A 22531-nucleotide genomic window follows, 5' to 3' on the forward strand; every position below is an offset into this window, starting at 1 on the left:
ATGAAAAGTCCCTCCCCAGCTTTCTTGTAGGCCCCTTCAGGTATTGGAAGGCCGCTATAAGATCTCCCACTTCTTTTGTTTTCATCTATTGCTGTTCCTGAATATTCTTGAAATGGGAAGAAACCATTTTTACACACTGCAGGTGGGATTCAGCACCATGTTAAAATAATTGTTTGTGTCCATCTGTGAGCTGCGTGTCTAAATTCACAAAATAGTCAGTGTTGGCCTAATGGAGAAAGTTAATGGAGCCCTAGAGAGTGATTCCTCTTACGCTACTGTAGGTGACCTGATGAGTTAATTGAATCGTTCACTAGGCTCTAGTGCCTGTATTGGTTTGGGACCAATGCCTATTACTATTAATTTTAGTATGTAAAAGCAGTCTAAATTTGTCCAATGTCTGACTCTTGGCTAAGAGAAGTGCTTGATGGAGGTTTAGCCACCAGCATGGTTATCCCTGTATAGTATTGGTCTTTGTTCCACATGGATGCAAGGAATCTCAAATGTTGCAAGGTACCCCTATGCCAAATAGCAATTTTTGCAGTTAGAAATCTGAGGTTTCTTTTGCTTAGGTTTTCTCTCTAATCAGAAGTGATCTGAGCACTGAACCTTAGTCTGTCAGCAAAGAAAACTTGGCCAAAATCAATACATTTCAGTGAAATGGCTCAGCTTTATTTAAGCAGTTTATTGAATTAAACTTCATGGCTGATCTTCTCAGAAATTCTCTCTATTTACTTACCATGTTTTGAAAATAATATTGTGATATTCCCCTATTTAGTGTTTTTAGCCAACTGCATTTAGAGTGGATAGAAAACAACTGCCCATGTAAAGCAGATCTGGAAAGCTTGAGGTGGGTCCTAGTTAGGCCCATACTTGCCTTGGGGCAAATGGATTACTTTTTTTGCTCTTTGGTGTCAGCAGACAGGGAGAGGACCACCACTGAGCAGAAGGTTTGAGCCACTTGGTTGAAATTACGTGCCGTAGGTACTTGCAGTGATTTCCAAACAAGTTGGTTCAGTTTAAAAGTATATACTGCTGGTTGTTCCTGAGAACTCTGGGGAAATGTTATCTGTAATTACAACATAGAATCAGGATTTTAAAAGCCCTGAACAACTTAATACACGTTTGAAGGCCAAGAGTAGTCAGAGAATTTGGCTAGTACCTCTTTCTACAAACAGGACATGCTTCTCCAGAGATTTCTGTGAACCAGCTCTCCACTTTTCCTGAAGTGCAGTCTTTTGTGGGAAGCTTTTGGATTGTTTTCTCTTTAGAGCAAAAATATTTTGGCCAGTATCAGAACAGAAACAAATGATATGGAATTCATCTCACATCTGTGTGAGTAGTCCTTGTCTCTGACAAGATATCTCTGACAGATAACAGCTGTCTGGAAGACTGTGTGGATAAATGGCATTTTACATTTCCTACTGAATATGTAACCTTTTAAAAACTTTGTTTAAAACTGAAAAAAAAGAGTGAAGCTCCCCAAGGAAATCTTAATCCTCAGGACTTTCATCTTCACATCTTCATATGTCTGAAGGCTTTGACCAACGTAGCTCCCTCTGACAGCTGCAGAACTGCTGTCCCTTTGGATCGAGTGAATTTGCCCCGACACCTCAGTGCATCCCCTGCTCCAATCCAGGACTTGGGTTTTGGGTTGCTGAGAGTGCCCAGAAGGTCCTCTCAGATCCCAGCTCCTTGAGCACCCCTGAGATGCCTTTCACTTCAGTTAATAACATCCTCCTTGAAGTGCTCATTGTCCACGGGCACCGTTTTAAATGATTTACGGCTGCACAGTCTTTTATTTTTAGCTTCTGTACAAAACTTCCAAATCAAATCTCGGTGGGAACTGCTGTGATAATTTTGTTGTCTTCCTCTCCACTAGTGAAAAATAAGTTCAGTCTTGCAGTTAAGCGGTGTGGTTGTCTTCCTTAGTACATTTCTGTACAAATCAAACAGGAATGCAGGTAGATGAGAACACTAATATGATTCTGGTGTATTAAATAATTAACTTTAAAAAGGTTAATGAGTCCCTGCCTAACAAAACAGCAGTGCTAGATAGCCTGGATTGTCTTTTAATGATGGGAAGAGAGGACAAGCAAGCAGGTTGTGAGGACTCTTAATTCACCATTTTCTTGCTCTTGATTCACCGGAGAGTTGCACAGTGTTCACAGGAAGCACGTTTGCTCTGCAGTGAGGATGCTCCCTTCTCCCACCCATCTTTGAGCCTGTTTATCATGTTTGGTTTCTGTGAACTGCTGTGATTTAAACATTAATACTTAAATTTTTAAGGTATCAGAGATGTGAAAATATAAGATAATGATGAGGGTTTCTTCTGAACTAGAAGGAAAGGGCTAGTGTGTGTGGTGTTTGGCCATCTGGTGGCAGAATGCTGCCTTCATTTGTGTTAGAGACCAGACATCAGTGGCTTCCTTTGCATCCCCACTGGTACCTACAACCTTAGTCTGCAAGGGCTCTGCCTTTTGTGGAGAGGCACAAAAGGCAGAAACACAATGAAATTAGTAGGGCACACGTTTAAATTCAAGGAGACTCAGGACTCTAAATAAAAGATTTTTATTTTTTTTTTTTTCCCCTATGAAAAAAACCTCAGAGGGGTCGGAAGCAAGATGCTGAAAGATGAACAAAGCACGTCCATCTTGTAAATACATGGCCTGTTTTAACTCAAAGAGGTAATGCTAACAATAGTTGCAGTTTTCTTCACTTGCTTAGTATATACCAGTGCATATGAACATGTGTGATGTGTCTTCTCCAGTCAGTGCTGGAGCTGGAGCACCCCACCCTGCTCTGGGCTCTGCAGCTCTGGGATCTGGAGGTTTGGTGAACAGGCTGAAGACCATTTTTGTGAATGGCATGGGTGGGGTTACTCTGTTTTGGAGCAGTGAAGTGCACTAATTCACCCTTAGAGTCCCTTTTTGCCCATGGCCTGTGGTTTCCAGGAAATTGGTGCACCTTTGCTTGACAGTTCAGTTATTTTGTCACAGGAGTGTAGGATTAGGAAAGGGATATTTTTGTCACCAGTTCCAGGGGAACTCATATGTAATCCACAAGGATCAGTCTTGACTGTCCATACTACAAGCCACTCACACAGATCCTCGGCACACAAAAGACATGGAGCTGTTGGGGTGGGTCCAGAGGACAGCCACAAAAATGATCAGAGGGCTGGAGCACCGCTCCTATGGAGAAAGGCTGAGACAGTTGGGATTGTTCAGCCTGGAGAAGAGAAGGTTCCAGGAAAACCTTACAGAGGCCTTTCAATACTTTATGGGGGCTATAAGAAAGATGGACAGATTTTTTACCAAGGCTTGTAGTGATAGGACAAGGGGAAATGGTTTTAAACTGAAAGAAGGTAGATTTATACTAGATATAAGGAGGGAATTTTTTAGAATGAGGGTGGTAAAACACTGGAACAGGTTTCCCAGAGAGATGGTGGAAGCCCCATCCCTGGAAACATGCAAGCTCAGCTGGATGGGGTTCTGAGCAACCTGATCTAGTTGAAGATGTCCCTGCTCACTGAAGGGGAGTTGACCTTTAAAGGACATTTCCAACCCATGGTTCTGTGATTTTTAAGTCTAAACAAAAAATGTTCATCAGAGATCCAGAAAGGCTGTGATAATTGCAAGTTTACAGGAAAAAAGCAAGAGAAAGTAAGTGTCATCTTTTAAATTTTTTTTTTTTTCCTTTTTTCTTTTTTTTCAGGTAGTGGGAACTGATGCTGCTTGGGGATAGAGTATGACATGATACAAAGAAGCAAGAAGGCAGGCAACAGGTAGCAGTGAGTGTGGAGGCAAAAAACATCAGTGAGGGTTTCAAGTGTCACTTAACAGACACGGAACATCCTGTCTCTTCCTGTAGCCTGACTCTGGTGTTTCACAGGAAACTAAAAAAATAATCCAAGAATCACTTTTACACCAAATTCAGTATGATTACTTTGGGGAAAAAAGTTGTCAGCAACCTTGCACATCTGGCAATTAATTACTTCCAACTGAAAAACTCTAGCTTAAAGTCATGCACGAGAGACCATTCCATTAACAGGTATTTTGCTGATAACAATACAACTTTTTAAAATAAATGCTTTTTTTAAAAGAAATCTTAGTTACTCTGCTACTCATACAGTTTGCTTTTATAATCAGGTGATTCCTCAGTTCTGTCACTACCAGTCCTGTGGTGTTTTGCACATAGGGGCTGCATTATTTAGGGCAATAAAATGGTGATGTTTAATTTCCTTAAATTAGCCTATATGTCTTACTTGAAATAACACAGTCATCTCTGTACAACTCCTGTTTAATGTGTTTTGGACCTGTGGAAGATTTCTGGCTATGTGGTTCTTATTAGGTTTTTATTCCTGTAAGATGTTGCCCACAGTAAATTTTCTAATTTGAGGGTGCCAGCAAGAACTCTTCTCTCATGTTGTATCGTGCTTAGCATCTCTGTATGTGCATTCCTCATAGTTAAGCAGACTGGTGCTACCTGATCCTGGGGAGTCCTCCAGGACCTGTGCTGTTCCCTTTTCTAATAGGAAGGGTCTTGAGGAGAGGGTCTGTTTATTGGAGATGGGGTATATGGTTATGGGTCATCTCCCTCCTCTAAAGGAAGAGCTTTATGCAAGAGGACAGGTCTTGGAGAATAATCTAAATGTGATCACTCTCAGCTTCTCAAGGAGCATGTTGCACATCTGGATCAGCTTATTAAGGATATTTACTAATGAAGCCCTAGTATGTTGAGACAGCAGCCAATTACTTTTTGCACTGAGTTCCTGCTTGTTTAATGACCGACAGCAGGACCTTTTAAAACTGCAGGCCTGACAACTTTGTGTTAAATCTGTTATTCCAGTTAAATCCTTAACAGCATGTCTAAACCCCAAACTGAATCCCCAAATATAATCACATTACAGCCCAATTATTTTGCTTGCTGAGTCACTTTGTCAGTTTGACAGCATGCCTGGCAGAAAATTTCGATTCCTTTCAATTCTGTGATTAAAGAAATTAATTAATTCAGAGTTTTATTTTGTTTGGAGATATCAAAGTCTGACTCTCCCACTGATTCATAGTCCCCACTGATAGTCACTGGTGGGATTCATTCTCTTTCCAGCCCTTTGAAGCTGGAGAGATCTCTATTGTGGTAAATATAATGAGCAGTCATGTTTCTGGGCAAAATCCTTCTTACTGCAATGCTGTGGCACAGATCCCTGCTCACCCTGTAGTTGGAGACCTACTCCCAACTTATCGCTTGTATTGGCCAGAAGTTGACTCTGTTTCTATCTAGCAGCCATGAATGGCCAATGCAACAAGTAGTCATAAAGAGAGGGTTGATATTCACAAAGGATGGCTTCCTGAGGGGTTTTTACAGAGTTTGGTATTTTACAGAATACAGAGATGTGTAGACTGAGTTTGGAGATGTGAAAGAATCTCTAAGAGTTGAACAAACTGGTCTTGAAGTTTGAAGTTAGCAAACATTCATGGTGGTTAAATTCGGAATATTTGATTACTTAGAGGAGCCGGTTATCTGCAGCCTCTTGTGAAGAATGGGAACTGTTAACAGAAAAATACTGTCATAGGCCTCTGTTTGATATGTTTTTCTACTCATTATAATGGGAAAGGAATAGTATTAGCATTGGCATTTTGAAACTGTTTCTCAAATGCAACAAATACATTATGATTTAGAATTTCTGAATATTGTATTGCTATCAGCACGCTGCAGAACTGATCTGCTTTTGTGCTGCCTACAGCCCAGTCACATAACTAGGCCACCCGTGTCATAAAGAGTTCAAGCTCTAGCCAAAAAAAACCTCAGAGCAGAGGAAAATTAATACTTTTCACTCCCTTTTTGATAATAAGAGATGACCTACAGAAAGATTAGAGCTTGTGGGAGTTGGCACTTAACACAGTGCAGTCCCTCCTACTCAGATGTGGTCAGCAATGCTCAATGGGAGGAGTGATAATCCACTTCTAAATTATGGAAAGAAAAATTGTTAGAGATTTATGTAAGAACATAAAATCAAAAAGGCTAAGATTGGAAGTGGATCTAGTGACCTGTAGGAGAGAAGCTTCTACGCCTACACTAAGAGAAAGCCGATGAAAGCATGGCATCATTGCCGAGTTAGGAAAAACAGCAAATAACTGATGGTGCAAAACAAAGATGAAGTCATTTGGGCTTCTAACTTTGAAAAATAATATTAATTTTGACCAGACACTAAATACAATTAAGTTTTCAAAGGAGAAAATAGTCAGGTCAGGAATAAGGAAAGTAGAGGTAGAACAAAATGTTCAGTAGCTTGCATGCATGCCAGTCCCTGAAAAATCAGCAAGAAACTATCTTGATGGTTTGGAGTATTTCAGGGAGATGTGAAAATACTATTACTGCAGGTTAATGAATATTTATAGAGACTTTCAAGTATAGTATAATGTTACAGTGTGCTTAAAATTGCCTAGACTTGTAACCCATAGCTTTGTTCCTTTTGGCAAGAACCTTTAAAAAAAATAAATTAAGCAAACTTGCAAACAGAATCAATTTTTTTAAGTTCTCTGCATGTGAATCTTCACACTTCCTGAAAAAGTTACCTTTCCCTCTGAGCAAACCTTGCAGTATTTCTACTTTGAGTTTTCTGTCATTATGCAGTACAAACAGAATTCATTTGTGAAGAAGTTATTTCAGATGGAGCTTTACTCACCAAGAAAAGGATATATAATTTTCACTATCCTCTTGGTGATTTGTGCAGCAGAAAGGTTGTTTTGAAGTGAGACCTGCTCTTTGTGCTGGGTAATTTTGCACCCTCTTGTGGCCATCAGGCTCCGGTTTTAGTCACAATTTCCCCGAAGTAGATAAAATACATTGCCACAAGAAACAAAATGTTCAGATCCTGGAAATCATCTGTATGCCCTCACCCTATAACCAAGTAATCCACATCTGTTTCCAAAAGGATATCTTCAAAGAACTCTACTTTCTTATGAAACTTTTCTCTTCCTTTCCACAGTGCCCTACAACAACTGAAAAAAATTCATTTAAAAAAAATCTCGTCTGTGACAGTTATTTTATGCTTAATAGCTACCATAGGCAGACAGGAGTCCTATGGTACTTTCTTGTCACCTTTGGCAAGATTTGTAGTATCACAGAAAAATGTCCCTTGGGGACTAAACAAATGAGCTGTGGTTCTGAGTGTTGTTGCATATTTGAGGGGGCTAGTGGACCTGTGTGAAACTTATTATGGAATACCAGAAGGAGGTTGTGAGATTATGTAAAATTTCTTACAGGAAGTTTAGGGGAAGGATCAGGGCAGATGGGTGAGGAACAAGAATGAAGAAACAGAGAGAAGGAGGGATAAAAAGGGACTGGTTGGGTATAAGCCACTGCTGGTCAGTGTGCTCATCAGACATGGACCTACTGGAGCAAATCCAGAGGAGGCCTGTCCTGTTTTTTAGGTGAAACATAGCTGGGTTTCTTTTTCAGTAGCTAGAACAGTGCTGCATTTTGCTTTTCAGCCTGGGACTTGTTATGAGAGAAATGCTTATACCAGTGTTTGCATTTTTGTCACTAGAAGTGAAGGACTTCGTGTTCTGTTAGTCTACAAGTGCAAGATTTAATGGGGGTGAGGAATATTTAAATTAATAAGCTAAATTGACAGTTAGATATGCCAATGGGATATTCCATATCATATCACATCACATCATGTCCAGTATATTAGTGAGGCTCTCTTCCTCTTTCAGGTCTCTCTGGCTTTTGCTTGGGCTCTCGTTCTTCTGGGATTGGGGTTTCGGTTCGAGATTGTCACTCCTCTGGGATCGTTATCTGGGAACGGGCCGGGCTTGGTCAGTGGGGGATGAGCAATAGCACTGAGTATCATTCTTTTGTATATTTTGTTACTGTTATCATTATCACTACTATTTTAATATTAGTATTATTTTAACGTTTCTTTCTATTATTAAACTGTTCTTATCTCAACCTACAAGCCTCCTTAATTCTTGCCTCCCAATCCTCTCCCCTATCCCCTGGGGGTGGGGGGGAGGTGGGTGAACGGCTGTGTTGGCTGCTAGCCAAAGGCTAGCCCAGTGAAAGTGTCACAAGGCCACAAGGATGATCAGAGGGCTGGAGCACCTCTCCTATGAGGACAGGTGGACAGAGTTGGGACTGTTCAGCCTGGAGAAGAGAAGGCTCTAGGGAGACTTTACAGTGGTCTTCCAGTACCTGAAGGAAGGTACTACCCTACAGGAAGCCTGGGGAGGGACTTTTTTCAGGGGAAGGTAGTGATAGAACAAGGGGTAATAGCTTTAAACTGGAAGAGTGTAGGTTTAGATGAGATATTAGGAAGAAATTATTTACTGTGAGAGTGGTGAGACACTGGAACAGGTTACCTAGAGAAGCTGTGGGTGCCCTCTCCCTTGAAGTGTTCAAGGCCAGGTTGGATGAGGCGTTGAGCAACCTGGTCTAGTGCAAGGTGTCCCTGCTCATGGGAGGGGGGTTGGAACTAGATGATCTTTAAGGTCCCTTCCAAACCATTCTATGATTCTGTGACTAAACCCTGTGCCTGACCACCACATCCATCTTCTTACTAAATCCTTTCCTGAACCATTCTTTATTTGTAATCTTGCTATGCTATGTGTGTGAGTGCTGCAAAGTCTAAGTGCCAGCAGCTGGAGAAGGGGTTGTGGCTCCCACTGCCTGGGGGTCTAGCTGTCAGCATCCAGAGAGATTGGCTTGTCTGCAAGAGGCCTAAATGCCAGCAACTGGAAAAAATTGGGTGTGTTGATATTTTCCCGGTGAACTTAATCCTGTGTGCACATGTGCATGTTTGGCAGCAAACTTTGAACTGGACTAGCTGGAGGAGACCTGCCTCTGGAAAAACTTGAGGTCTGAGATGGTGGGCTGAGTAAGGGTCCTGGGGTCCTGGCATGGATGTTAGGTGGACTCAGGGGCTGCACTAACATCTGAGAGATCTGTGAATATGGGTGTACTTGTGAACACGGAGAGAAAAGGCAAGTGTGTTCTCACCAACAGGCTTCAGTCCTGACCAGCTGGAGGGGAGGGATAGGACTGAGCAGTTGGTGCCTGTATGTGGGTGCTGTTGGTGTTTGTGGGTGTGCTGGCAAAGGCTGGGATATGCTCTCAGTCCCGTTACTGTCTGAACCTGCAAGCATCAGAGGTATTTGAAGAGTATTTTGTAGCTGACTGGCGTTCCCATAAGCTCTAAGTATATGACATCAAAGGCATAGACTTAATTAAATGACTCTCTTAAAACAGTGGCCATATGTTATCCTGATTCCCTTGACTCAATGACATCTGCTAACTATAAAAGAAAAAAAATGGTCATGTCAAAGGTCGTGTGTTATTTCCATGAGTTATAGAAAACATCCTTTCCTAAAACTCCCACAGTACCAAATATAATGACTCATTGCCTCTGTTTATTGCTTAATTACAAAGCTTCCATGTGGAGGTCTCAATTTTATGACCACAGATCTCACCAGCATCACTTTCATAATGACTTTGCTCCATGGCATGTTTGGGTCCAAGTATGGGATTAGGCTGAGGGCAAGAAGTACCTTGGGGTTTCCAGTGGTGGAAACCTCTGGCATCCACAGCTCCAGCACTTACTGACTCATAGCTGAGGAGAAAATGGGTGGAAAATTCCCAGGCAATAGAGGTAAGAGGGAAGCTTTTGCATATGCCAAGCAGCAGAAGCAATAGAACTCCAAGTTTTAAGGCAGAACTGGGTGGTGTGTGTTGTGGTACAGCCAGAACCACATAAAGCAAAAGGCCACATCCAGGTACATATTCCATCATCATGTGCTTCCCACAGTGCTGCCAGACACAGCCTCTTGAAAATAATGCCCTTTTACTCTGTGTAATTTGGAAGCCAGAAGGAATTGTTGTAATTATCCAGTGGAGTGATGTCCAGCCTTTAGCTGAAACTTGCTAATAGAATAACCTTGTTTTTCTGATTGCCTCTAGTTACAGCCTAATGTGTGCTCCTGCCTGTGGCAGAGCCATGATTAATACTTTTGGTGGAGATATTGCTTCTACGGTAGGACATCCTGCTACCTAGAGGAGATGCTAATCCCGAAAGAGAGGAATGACACAAAAGTTGAAGCTGCTCTAGGAGTGCTGTGAAAGTTGATGAGAGGGGACAATCTAATGGCCCTGAAAAATTTGCTGGGTGAGCTTGGTGAGGCTGCTCAGAGACAGTACAAAAATGGTGTTTGAAAATAAGATGGAAAAGTTGGAAGAGCAATTAAGAGCCTGAGAGTCAACACTTTGCCTCTTGGTTTCACCCCAGAGCAGTACAAAGATTAGGAGAGACCGAGAAGAATTTTCATAGAATCATAGAATGGTTTGGGTTGGAAGGGACCTTAAAGATCATCTAGTTCCAACCCCCCTGCCATCAGCAGGGACACCTTCCACTACACCAGGTTGCTCAAAGCCTCATCCAGTCTGGTCTTGAACTTCCAGGGAGGGGGCATCCACAACTTCCTTGGGCAACCTATTCCAGTGTCTGACCACCCTCACAGTGAAGAACTTCTTCCTAATGTCTCATCTAAACCTACCCTCTTTCAGCTTAAACTCATTTCCCCTTGTTTTGAACAGGTCTGAGTCATCTCTTCTAATGGGAGGGGGTGTGCAAATTTTTCTTCTGCAGAGTCTTCTCTCTTGAGGATGTGCTTCTGGGTTTGGGAATGAGTCTGCCTAACTGAGGTGGCTTTAGGCCTTGCAGAAAAAATTGTGGGTGCATTAAGTCTACTTGCTGTCTTAATACAAACCAGAAGGAAATGTGTCTGGGGTAGTTGCTGAGCTTGCAAACACCTACTTTTGATGATTTTGGTTCCAAAGGTGGCACTTCTTGCCATTAAATAATTGTGTTATCCTAATTAATCTGGACCTACAGACCATAGCATTTCTGAAATACCTTTTCTCCATTGTTAATTAGTGCTTTAACAGTGTGGTTAGGTACAACAAAGACTGCCTTTCCATGGCACGGGATATACTCTAGCTTCTTTTAATGTGATGTTCCAAAAGAAAATAAAACCTCATTTTCTTTTTAAAATCTCAATTTGGAAATCATTCTTTGTGAAAGTGTACTAAGAGGAGTTTCTTTAGACATTTAAGACTGCAGCAAGAAATAGCTGACTTCCTGTACCTTCAGCCCAAGGAGCTGGAGATGCCTCTTTTCTACCAACCTTTTGACTAAGACGCTGTGGGTTGCTTGACACAGGCTGCAGCTTGGCAATAAAGATTTCCCAACGAGTCCATAAACAATACTAGCTCTCAACTTGCTTTTTCTTTACTGTTCAGGGCAGTGTCACCTAAGAAGGATTTGCACTAATCTATCAATTATGTTTTCACATTAAGAAGCCTCAGTACATTTTCATCCCTAACGTAATTCATTCCTCCTGTGCAAAGGAATGACTCAGGTTCTCGTAGCTGTTGTGGCTGACTTATATTACTCACTTTGCATGAAAAATAAAGCTGGAGGCAGATGGCTCCGTAATGGGTGTTCTGCGGCCATTTTGTGGTCTTTGGCTCACTCCCATTAGAAAACTTGTATTTTTGAGATATTTCCAACTGACACATTGAAAAATGCATCAACCTAATGTTCAACATTCAGGATGTTGGTTAGAAAAATTATCTGGGAGTTTAAAAAGATGCAGAAGCCTTAGTCAAAGGTAAGCTCTCCTGAGACACACCATTTCTTCTCACAGCTGTTGGAGTTTACATGAAAAGCCTTGGGGAGGGAGGCAAATGCAGAAATCCCACAGCTATTTGATGTAGTTTGAGGCTCTAGATAACCTCCTACACTAGGCACCTTATATGCATAATGAGATTGTGCCTGGCCCAAACAGCTTACAACCCAAAGAAAGAGAGGCACAAAGAGGTGAAAAAGGTCAGGGAAAACTGAGTTCTGTGGGTACCAGACCAAACCCTCCCTACCCAACTGCAGAATTGTTCCTGATAACCTGGAGCGATTCCAAGTGCTTGTATCTTTTTGCTATCATTCTGCTGGTGTACAAATAGTGAACTAATAGTCCTTAATCCCCACTACAAGAAAGGCTTGGTACAAGTGAGCCTAAGAGATTTAAGCAGAACTAGCAAAATCTGAGGTAAGTGAATGGTGAACACGTGTTTTTTTGTTTTTTTTTTTGTTTTTTTGTTTTTTTTTTTTTAATTGAGTTTATCTGTAAGAAATATGCTCAGTAAGCTGACTTGGTGTTTCATGCTTACTACACAGCAAAATCAGTGTGCATTCTGGATCTTTTAGGATGTGTGTAAAACTGATGTAAGTAAGTCAAAGTCCACTTACACAAAAAACAGCCTGTTAGGTGGGATAGATGATAAGCACATTGGAACTAGAAACCTTGCAATTTGCTGTGAAGTTGTTCTAGATAAGGAAAAGGAAATGTCTCCAGGGATATCATATGCATATGTGCAGAGAAGTGCTGGAAGAAGAGCATGGGAGAAGCACGCCAGCACCGGGCAGCTGCAAGAGGACCCTGGCTGCCCCCGCCAGAGCAGCAGAAGGTACCTTGCCTGTCTTGCTCAGGGCAGTGGCTTGCATTAGTAACACAGATACTGGTAATTTGTCTTGATTTTCTTTCCTGTCAGGTATGATTTTATTGTTTTGTTTTTTTTTTTTTTCACTTAGCTTCAGCACACAAGCTATTAATGAACGTGTCATGCCAGCAGGGCTGCTTCATTATCCAGGTTCCAGGCAATCCAGCCTGGACACGAGCTCCTGCATCATGTGGAATTTCTATGGGTTGGTTAATTAATACAGCAAATACAAATGACAAATTAGGTGAAGATATTGAACCTGAACTTTGCATGGGGATTTTTCAGCCCAAGAAAATAACACTAATATCTGAATGGCTTTATGTTCTTTTTCCCTGATGCAGTTATTGGGAGATGGTATCTGAAAGTGCTACAAGGAGCAGAAAGAAAGAGGTGTAATATAGGCGTCAATTTAGGTTTAAAACATGTTCTCTACATAAGTGGAAGGTGCAAGATGACACTAAGTAATTTTTAGGCCTATTACCTTATTACAGATGACAGAGGTGCATTCAGACAAATCTGTATGAGCAGACAAGCAATATACAGAGAAGAAGGGGAATTGGGTGCTTAGACAGTAGTTGTTTTTTGACAGGAATTTGCAATGAACTGGCAAAAAAGTAGCTGCATAATGAGACTTTGGAGTATGTACTACAACTGCAATCAAGACACAGATTCTAGCAAGACATTTAAATTGTAGTACTTTCTTGTTGTCTTGGTCTTGTAAAACCAGATGTTACTTGCACAAATTTGAGGCTTGGAAGCACTGTGAGAACATCAAATGGTGTTGGCTGCTTTCTTGATGCCATCAATTTTCCTTCCCCCCCCCCTTTTTAAAAAAAAAAATATACTTAATGAGTGGTGGTGTTTTTTCCTTCTATTAAGACCCTTCCCGCAATGGTCTCACCACTGCAGCTTGGTACTAGGAAGCTTTCAAAAGATATCCCTATCCCCTGAAACAGGAAGAGGAAATGCTGTCATCTCCCATCTCCCAACAGGTGCATAGACATCACAGCTTAGACAGAAAAACTCTAACCACCTTTGCTAAAATGTCTTGGTTAAAACATGTTACTGAAATGGTTATGAAAGCTCCAGGGGGCTGTGAAGAGCAGCAGTGCTGGAACTGGTCCCTCTGCAGGCCAGGGGAGGGTAGCCTCCTTAGAAATGTGTCCTTTTCTCCTCTTCAGTGAAGCCACCTTCAGATTTTGGCAAAGGGTCAGCTCCTTCGTAGAAGTACAAAGAAACCTGTCCCAGGTATTGGCAAATTGTCATGGGTGTTGTGATGTCCCTCCACTCTCCTTTCTTAGGGATGGTTTGAAAGGTAAGAGACTGATTATTTGTAAATCAGCTTCTGAAACCTGTGCAGTGAATGCAGCTGCACTCCATGGAAGTGTTCCTGGAGACACTGTGGTGAAGGTGGGCAAAGCAAGGAAATCTCAAACACAGAAATGAGTGCTAGAAGGCACGTATCTAAAGTCATGGCTGAGGCTGATCTCTATTTTCCTTAGAAAGATCAAAGAGAACAGGTGAAAGGTTATATGATGACAAAGAAAGAAGGAGAAAATATTCAGGCCAAAAGAAATGAGGGACGGTACTGGTTTGCATCAATAGAGAGCACAGCCCTTTTTAACTAATGGACTTTCCTGAGGTAAGAAATTACATCAATTTGTCCTGAAATTACACTTGACAAGGGGCTAAGTGTCTTTTATAATTTCACTTAATAAACTGTTCAGCGCACTTAAATATGTTTTCTACCATCTTTATCTGCTGGAAACATGTGCTTTAGCAATTCATTAACCTCCCTTCTAATTACATGAATGTAGGCAGCACTCTGCTATGACCCTGTAGAACCACAACATAAGAAATTTTGTTCCGTTACTCAAAGTACATGTGCCTTTCTGAAAAGGGGCACAGAAAGGGCAGAGGGATGTAGCTGTTTGTACTCTCCTTTGGATTTACTGGAATAATTATTCGCTTGTCCAGAATTAGCCATTACTTCAATAAGGATTTTATTAAAGGTCAAAGGCACACTTGTGGAAGTGAAAACAAACCTCCTACTAAAATAAAAGATAACAGATAACATCAGATACAGTATTTCTACTTCAAGGAAAATATAAATAAGTACTTCATTTAAGATATTCTCAGAGGAAATAAGCTGGCTTGGAAGAGCTCTGAACTTCAGGGACATTGGCTCAGTGTGGAGCCAAGTTCAAACTTTGCATCTCTGGAGATGTATTATGTTTTTTCTGAAGGGAATGTGGTGGGCTCAGTATGAGAATGCTGATAAGCTCAAGAGAGCTTCTAGGCTGCAATGTCTCCCAGTGTAGTTTATTTTTAAATTTAGACCGGGATCCAACAATTGCTGCTTTTAGGGAGGAAACAAGAGACTTTCTGGGGCAGTTTTGAGGCTGACTGCTGTCATGAAGGTAGTTTGTTTGAAAAGCTCAATGCCTACACGTGAGTTCATGTTATCTGACACCAGTATTTTGCAAGGCTTTGAAGATAGCTGTTTTCCAGCTTTAGTATTAATTATTTCAGCTCACATGATCTATAAGCAGTTTTAAATCAACTCATTTCACAGTCCGTGAAGTGGCTCGTACCACTTGTATCATGTGCCAGCAATGTCCAAAGGTTGCTAATGCACTGGGAGAACCAAACCTTGGGAAGAAAATGAGGAAGAACAAAAGGTTGTGTGTCTTCCTTCAGTACACCTAGGAGAAACATTAGGAAAATTTCCAAGGGGTTTTCCTTCCTGTTCTATTTTACTACTCTTATTTATTCTCTCACTCCAGGAAAGATGTCCCAGGTGTTGTGACAGTTAGGGGACAGGCCTCTGACTTCTAAGAAGTACACTCTTACCTCTCTTAGCACTTGAAGAGAATGCCTGCAGATGTGTGTGTTCAAATTGCAACAAAGATTAGACCATCCTTCCATTCCTTGGTTACACAACATCAAGTGCCATAGGGGTCCTGGTCCATTACTGTGGTTTTTACATATTAGGTCTGTCACCAGAATAGACAGGTAAATGTGACAGATCTCCTCTGGTAGTACAGACCATCAGATGCAAATAATGAAATATGAACACTGCTCTAAGCAGTTGTTACATCGGTGCTCCTGTTCTCCACATGGCCCCGCGTTTTGTGAAAGAGGAGAGGTTTGAGAGAAAGCAGGCATTATCCTGTGTCTAGCACAGAAAGAAGATCGAGTACAAAGTTGTGCACAAAAATCTGGTATCGAAGAAAGTGTGGGAACAGTGGGAAAGCAATGCTGAGCTCTAGCGAGAAAGGACTGAGGACAAAATTAGATCTATCTTTGCAGACTTGTTCTGAACAGGTATGAACACGATGCTGCTTCTGTTCTGGGCTGGGTACTGGATAGCAGTGATGAGCTTGGTGCTGGACTGGTGACACTGCTGGGAGGTGACGGCTGTGGCTGCAGGCTCAATGCTCTGTTAACCACAACAGCAGAGCAAGATCGTGCCTGTCTGTGGACAACATGGCAGTACACCCAAGGAAACATTCCTGTTGGGTGCATGTCTAAGCTGTGTAGAGAGCTTTGTGGTTTGTACTTTGCTTGCTGGAGTGTAAATGACATTGCATTGCCTTTACTGCCTGTTCCCTTAATAAAGGCTTTAGCTTGAGGATATTCCCTGTTGTACTTGACTGTAATGAAACTCCATTGCCTCTTCTCTGACTGATTCAGTCCATATTGGGCAAGTAACTAGGACTTTCTGAGGAGGAAAGCTGGTTGCTTGGTTGAGTAGAAAAAGGCCACCATCCCTCCACAGCTACAAAACACTGTTCACAGAGGTGAATTCCAGGTGTTATATTTTAGACACAGCCCCCATCTTCCTGATGTTCAAAACCATATATATGTGAATAACTGACATTACTACATTAACAGTGGTTGCACATAACCTACATATTTTGAGAAAGTGTGGCTGTGAATGTCTTCACGTAAAATTTTGAACACCATGCATGCTCTGCCCAGTAAATGGGGGAAAAGCAGGTGCTGCTTTACATCAAAGGTGCCTAAAGGCAAAATAGGCATGAAGTGAGGGGTATAAGGTTAAACGTCTCAACCAGCCTTTGCTGTGCATCAAAGTAAATAACTGCACAAGGAGTACAATCATTATTGAAAAACCTTGAGTTTCCATCTGGTATTTCATTCAGGTTTTCCTGAGCTGAGAGGGGTCCTATGCTACTGTGAGTGGACAGAAAGTAAGCACTTGGCGTGAGCCTTGTCACTTTGTGGTGGGCTGTGGCAAGCCCTGGGGTTCACTGTTCTAGAGTGGTGACATTTTTTTGCTACAAAATCCAACATTAATCAAATAATTAATTTGAAGGAGTAATGGGCGTGGATTTCTCTTCCAGCATTTCACTGCTAGATCTCAGCCCGGAAACTAGGATATTTCTTATTCAAGAGGATCTGCCATTGCATTTGGATTCAGCCCAATCAAGCATTTTTGTTATAATGGGGAGGGCTAACAGCTGAGCAGGAAGACCACAAAACGACTTCTAAGACTAGTTCTCTGTCAGGAACTGCCTGTGTAGACAGAACATCTCTTTCATGTTTAATGCCATGTAAAGTGGTGTGTACAGCAACTCGCTTAACTGAATGAGTAATATGAAAGTGATATAATAATACACAGGCAATATAAAAACCTCTTGAGACATTCATGACAAGAAACACATCTTTTTTGTCTCAGTGTATTTCAGAGAGCCTTAGGGGAACCTTTTTTCTAGTAGAAAAGCCAAGCTATGAATTTTCCTACTATATCTAATTGTAAACAGAGATTTCCATACCAGAAAACTGAGCTTCCTCAAGAGTGCCTTTGTCTCTTAAAATTGGATACCCACCCATGAGGATATGTGACCTTGCTGCCAGCTCATGTACTTAGGGGTTCTCTTTCGATTTTTTATCTGGTGCTTTCCTGAAGTAACAAATGTCTCTGTAGGGCTTACAGATATAGGAATGGAATAAAAACGTGGTAACAAACCAAATGGGTAATAAAAAAATTACTGCTTGGTGTTTCAAAACCCTGTTTTCAATGGCTGTGTGGAAAGGGTTAAATATACCTGTAAATATTCCTGTTGTGAGGCTTCTCCTGGCTGCATGACAAGTGACAGGTGCTCCATATGGATGCATAAGGACAAACAATGGCACTGCTAATGCTTCAGAAACCACTGGAACATCTGGACTCCCAGCAGGGATTAAACAAAGGTAACACTGAATTAGTTGTGCCTGCGTGTTCGGATATCCAGTGTGTGCACAGAAACTATTGGCTCACAGGTGCTACTGAGGACTATTCACAATCTTGTTATCATGGTCAGAGTCCTCACATGTGAAGTATTGCCTGAAGCCCCAGAAAGTAGGACAATATTATGAACTCCAGAGAACAGCTGAGCAGGTCTTGATGCTGAAAGCAATGGTGGTGAGTTCAGGAAAGGTAACTATATATGATGGTATGTTTCTGACTTCACTGCTTGTGAATTACTGCAGTATTGGAAACAAAAATCCTCAAGGTCCTCATTTGCACCAGGCACCTGGGGATGTTGCACCAGGAGATGCACGGTATATTTGAATCTATTAAGGGATGGATGAATGAATGTGTGATAGTCATCCCTCCACATCCTAAGCATTATAGTGGAGAAAGGGTGAAGGGTTCCCCTTCGTCTCCTTTGAAACCACAGTTTCTGCCAGGGCAGATGATCACTCTTCTCCTCCTTCACTGTCCAGTCCTTACAGTCCTGCCTCCTGTCTTACCTACAGGTGTGGGGATCCTCAGTGCTCACTCCCAGGAATTTGTTAGGTTATAAATTTGTTGTAAAGCCCAACCCCAATGAACACAAAGACCCAGCAAGGATCAGAGCAGCAGTACCAGGTGAAGAAACCGGTAACCTCAGCAGTGTCAACGGAACCCCAGAGCTGCTCCTTGTGATTGCTGGAGGAGAGCAATCAGCCCCAGGCCCCCAGTGAACCCAACTGAGAAGTCAATGAGGTCACCACCTAACCAGAAGGCCCTGCAGACTATTTGGGGTGAGCACTGACAGCAGTGTGGGACAGGGCTGCATGGGGAAAACCATTAGAGGATGTTGCACAACTTCTTATGAGGTGTTTTAAGGGGGTTGTGGGAATGTGTAAGACTTATTATGGGATATTTAGGGGAAGAATCAAAGGTGGTTCTACAGAGGGAACCAATGTGGGGGAAAAGGGGCTGACCCTGGATAACAGCTGACTGATCAGTATGCTCATCTGACTGAGCCCAGCACCTGATCACCACAGCCTATCCTACAGTTTTGCTAAAGATTCTTATTTAAGGATGCAAATAATTATTTACTAACAATAATTACTCTTACATTCCTTCTGTCTGGCTTCTGTGTGGGCACACCCTCTATTCTGAGCCCATATGAGAGACCACCAGCAACCTTCAAGCCAGACCATTGGGCAGCAGCATGAGAGCCGAGCGCTGGCAACTGGAGCAGGACCAAGAACTTCAGAGGCTGGAGGGTGCTGGTGCCAGCACCTGGGGAAACCAGGGTCTGAGGCCAGCTCTGGGGCAGACTGAGTAGCTAACAGCAGTGACCAGAGAGATTAGTTTTCCTTGTGTGGGTACATATTTCATTAGTGGACATCAACCCTGATCAGCCGGAGAGGAGCAGTACCAGCCGCCCGTGCTGTTCACTGGTGTGTGAGAGCACAACGTGTGTGTGAGTGTGAGTGTGTCACTGGGCTAGCCCAGTGAATAACAAGTCTTACACTGAAACCAAAACACAGCTATTCTAACTACTAAGAAGAAAATTAACTCTATCCTAGCAAAACCAGGACAGTATGTCTATGTGGGTGCAGACCCAGTGTAAAGGCACCGCTGTCTGTGTTCACCAGCAGCTGGACACGTGTGTGTGTGTGTGTGTGTGCGCGCGCGTTTGCACGTGCATCTCCTGGTAACCTGTCCTCAGTCTCGCTGCAGGGTGGACCTGGGAGCCAGGAGCTGCAGCAACAGTGACAGCCCCCATCCAGTGGATGTGAGCAGGAGAAAACCCCCTGGGTGCTGTAGCCACAGGATCCAGCTATCCTTAACAAAATGTGATTTAGAAAAATGCACACTGCTCTTTGTGCAAGGAGAGATTCAAGGTTTAATCACCGTAGATGCTGGCATGGGGTGAGGGGTCAGGTTCATTCACAGCAGAAGACTCTCATGTCGTTGAGAGCTGTGTCATCTCCCTTTCCCTGTGGCTCCTCCATTTTTGTCTGGATCCCACAGATGGCCCCAGAGCTACAGCTGTTGCTCCATGGGCCAAAGTGACCCCCTGAAAGTCCCCAACCCTCCAGCTTTTTCCCATCTGAGCAGGCGAACCTCACGTTGTTGGCTGCCGTGTCATCACCCAGGTGCTGCTTCTTGTCCACACGCAGGGAGAAGGAAACCAGCTTGTTGCTGGGGCAGACCTGGGCCTCAGTCCAGTTTCCCCACCTGTGAGAGAAGAAAACAATTCAGCAAGACATGTTCAGCCACTGCTCTGCTGCAGTCAACACCACGACTTGCCTGGGAACCTGGTAGTCCTGGGGCAGGGGACCTACATGTGAATGGTGGGTTTCTACAAGCATCTGTTTCACTCTGCTTCTCCATCACCCCCTAAATGCCTGGCCACCATCAACCCTGGGCTGCCCTGTTGCTGCAAGACTCCTTGAGAATTTCAGCTCCTTGCTTTGTCTCTGTTACTCAATATCAATGTCCTTTTCAAAGTAAGCATTTGAGGAAAAGGTGAAAGTCCAGTTTTAAGATCTGCATTTTTTGAACTCTCCTTCATCTTTCAAAGTACTGTTCCCTTCCCTGGGACCAGATCTTGACCCTAAGACTTTCATACTTTGTGGCCAGTGGGACCTAACCCGCCTCCTCAAGTGGGCTGGGGAGCCACCTTCACAGGAGGTGTGGGTACCTATGGAGAAAACATCACACTGTTTTTCTTTCATGTTCCCCAGAAGCTGCTGCCCTGAAGAAGGATGAGAAAGTGAAGTCTACTCACCACCCCACAGAGGACTCGATGACTGTGCCATCTGTGCAGAGCAGACGGATGCCATTCAGAGCTGTGTCGTCACCAAACAGCCAAAATCCCTGGTAGGTCTCCACCTTAGAAGAGGGGAAGAAAATGGAAAATGTCAGCACCCTCCCCCTTCTAAAAGAAGAGATGAGGTGAGCCCTCATGACGAGGGGTGGCAGGGGGCTCTGAGGACAGAACCAGACACAGGTAGTGCTGCTGAGCAGCGCTGTGAGGCAGCTCCATGGCACTTCTCAGGGGGACCTTTTTGCTGTTGCCAACCTTTGCTTTTTCTCCAGACTATGGAGCAGAGGCTTGGACACAGGAATACTTGGTGTCTGCTGCTTGGCTCATGCTCACCCTCTCACCCTGTGCTGTGACACCTGGAGCTGGAGTGCTGGCAGATGTGAGTTGTCACAGCCCCTTGGGAACAGCGTCTGCAGTACCAACCCCAGGTCTTTTCTTACCCCATGGTCTCCTCTGCTAAGAAATCTCTCACTGGCAGAGAGCCTGGAGAGCTACTCTATGCTAGAGATTTCTTGCTGACAAGCCGGCACAAGTGATGCAGATACAGTGCAACCTGATGCCATGGGACAAAGCGTTGTGGACAGCCCTGCTGAGACCAGAGCAAAATAACACCATTTCACAGAAGGGTTTTTTCCCACCCCAAAGAGGGAGTGAAACCTTACCTTCACTTCAAATCCCTTAGCATAGCCGCTGGGGCAAAATTGTTCATGTCCCCAGTCGCCCCAGGGGCCTCCGTTGGGCACTGTGAGGAGAGACCCATATTCCCGTGCCTCCGTGCCCCAGAGGCAGCAGGAGCCCAGCAGGCAGAGGATGGCCAGGGTGAGCAGCTGCATCTCGAGGGACCTGCTCAATGCCTCACTGCATGGAGGTGATGGCATGTGGGAATTTATGAGCCAGGAGAGTGGGTGGGAGTCCTTGGGGAGTGTCAACAAACCCCATGGGGAGTGCTAGCTGTTGCTATGTACTGCTCCTGTTGACTGCCTGTCCCTCAGTGGTGGGGCAACCCTTGCCAACCAGAAGGGATGCCACTGCTGTGCACTGGCCTGCACACCCCCCTGCAAGGGGGCTTGCAGGGCAGTGAAACCTTGTGGATATGAGGGAAAGGAAGGGGAAAGAGCTGGGACCACTCCCCAGGGAGTGCTGAGGAGGGTCCTGGCAATGCTGCAAGGAAGGTGTTGGAGGGAGTGAGGTAGGAGGAGGAGTGCTGGACTGGAAGGGGAAGGAACCTCTGAAGGGGCTGAGGCAAAATTGAGGTGGAGGAGTCTTGGTGTCCTTTGCCCCATGGAATTTCTCTCTTGCTTCCTCTTCCTTGCTTTCCTTGTCTCCTCACTGTCCTACTGGGGCTGAGGAAAGTGCCTGTGCTGGAAGCCATTGCATTTTGCTCTGGAATGCTCATTAAGTGTAGCTGACTGTAAAGGGTGGCAACCCCTTCTTATGGAGCAAGCACTCCAGCTGCCAACCATCTTGTGTGGCCTCTGCTGAACTCACTCCAATTTGTTCATGTCTTTCTTGTACTGGGGGCAGGGGAATGGGAGCAAAAGTTCATGCAGGCCAATCATCCCATGGGCTTGTGCAGACACAGCTCCCACCTGCTCAGGTGTATCTTCAGGAGGTGTAAGCATATGGAGAGGATGGGAGTTTCCAGCAGAAACAGACTCTACTTCTGATGTTGTTCCACTTTCAGAGGTGAGTTCCTGTTGCATGCACTGTTCCTTCAGAGGGACTAGCCAGAGAAGAAACCTCTGCTGAGAACAATATTCATAGGTATCCTGTGAGTAGTTGCAGAGTAGGAGGATAAGCTGCTCAGAGTCCCATTGAAGAGTCGATGATGATGCCAGCTGGAAGAGTTGTCCTATGAGGTCTATACCGACAGCATATTCTACACTATAAACACAGCCAACATAGGGAAAAAGAGTTATTCCAGG

At 43.6% G+C, this 22531-nt stretch overlaps 1 protein-coding gene across 1 annotated transcript; it reads right to left on the bottom strand.

Annotated features, from left to right (window-relative positions):
• Positions 1-19719: 19719 nt before the first annotated feature.
• Positions 19720-21439, bottom strand: LOC104525305 (vitelline membrane outer layer protein 1). Its single transcript, XM_010168418.1, has 3 exons — positions 21269-21439; positions 20568-20671; positions 19720-20014 (listed from the first exon to the last, which is right to left on the bottom strand). The coding sequence occupies exons 1-3, from the start codon at positions 21437-21439 to the stop codon at positions 19720-19722; spliced, it is 570 nt and encodes a 189-aa protein (XP_010166720.1).
• Positions 21440-22531: the final 1092 nt, after the last annotated feature.

The sequence above is a fragment of the Antrostomus carolinensis genome, unplaced genomic scaffold (genome assembly GCF_000700745.2).
Source record: "Antrostomus carolinensis isolate BGI_N321 unplaced genomic scaffold, ASM70074v2 scaffold5595, whole genome shotgun sequence".
NCBI lineage: Eukaryota > Metazoa > Chordata > Aves > Caprimulgiformes > Caprimulgidae > Antrostomus > Antrostomus carolinensis.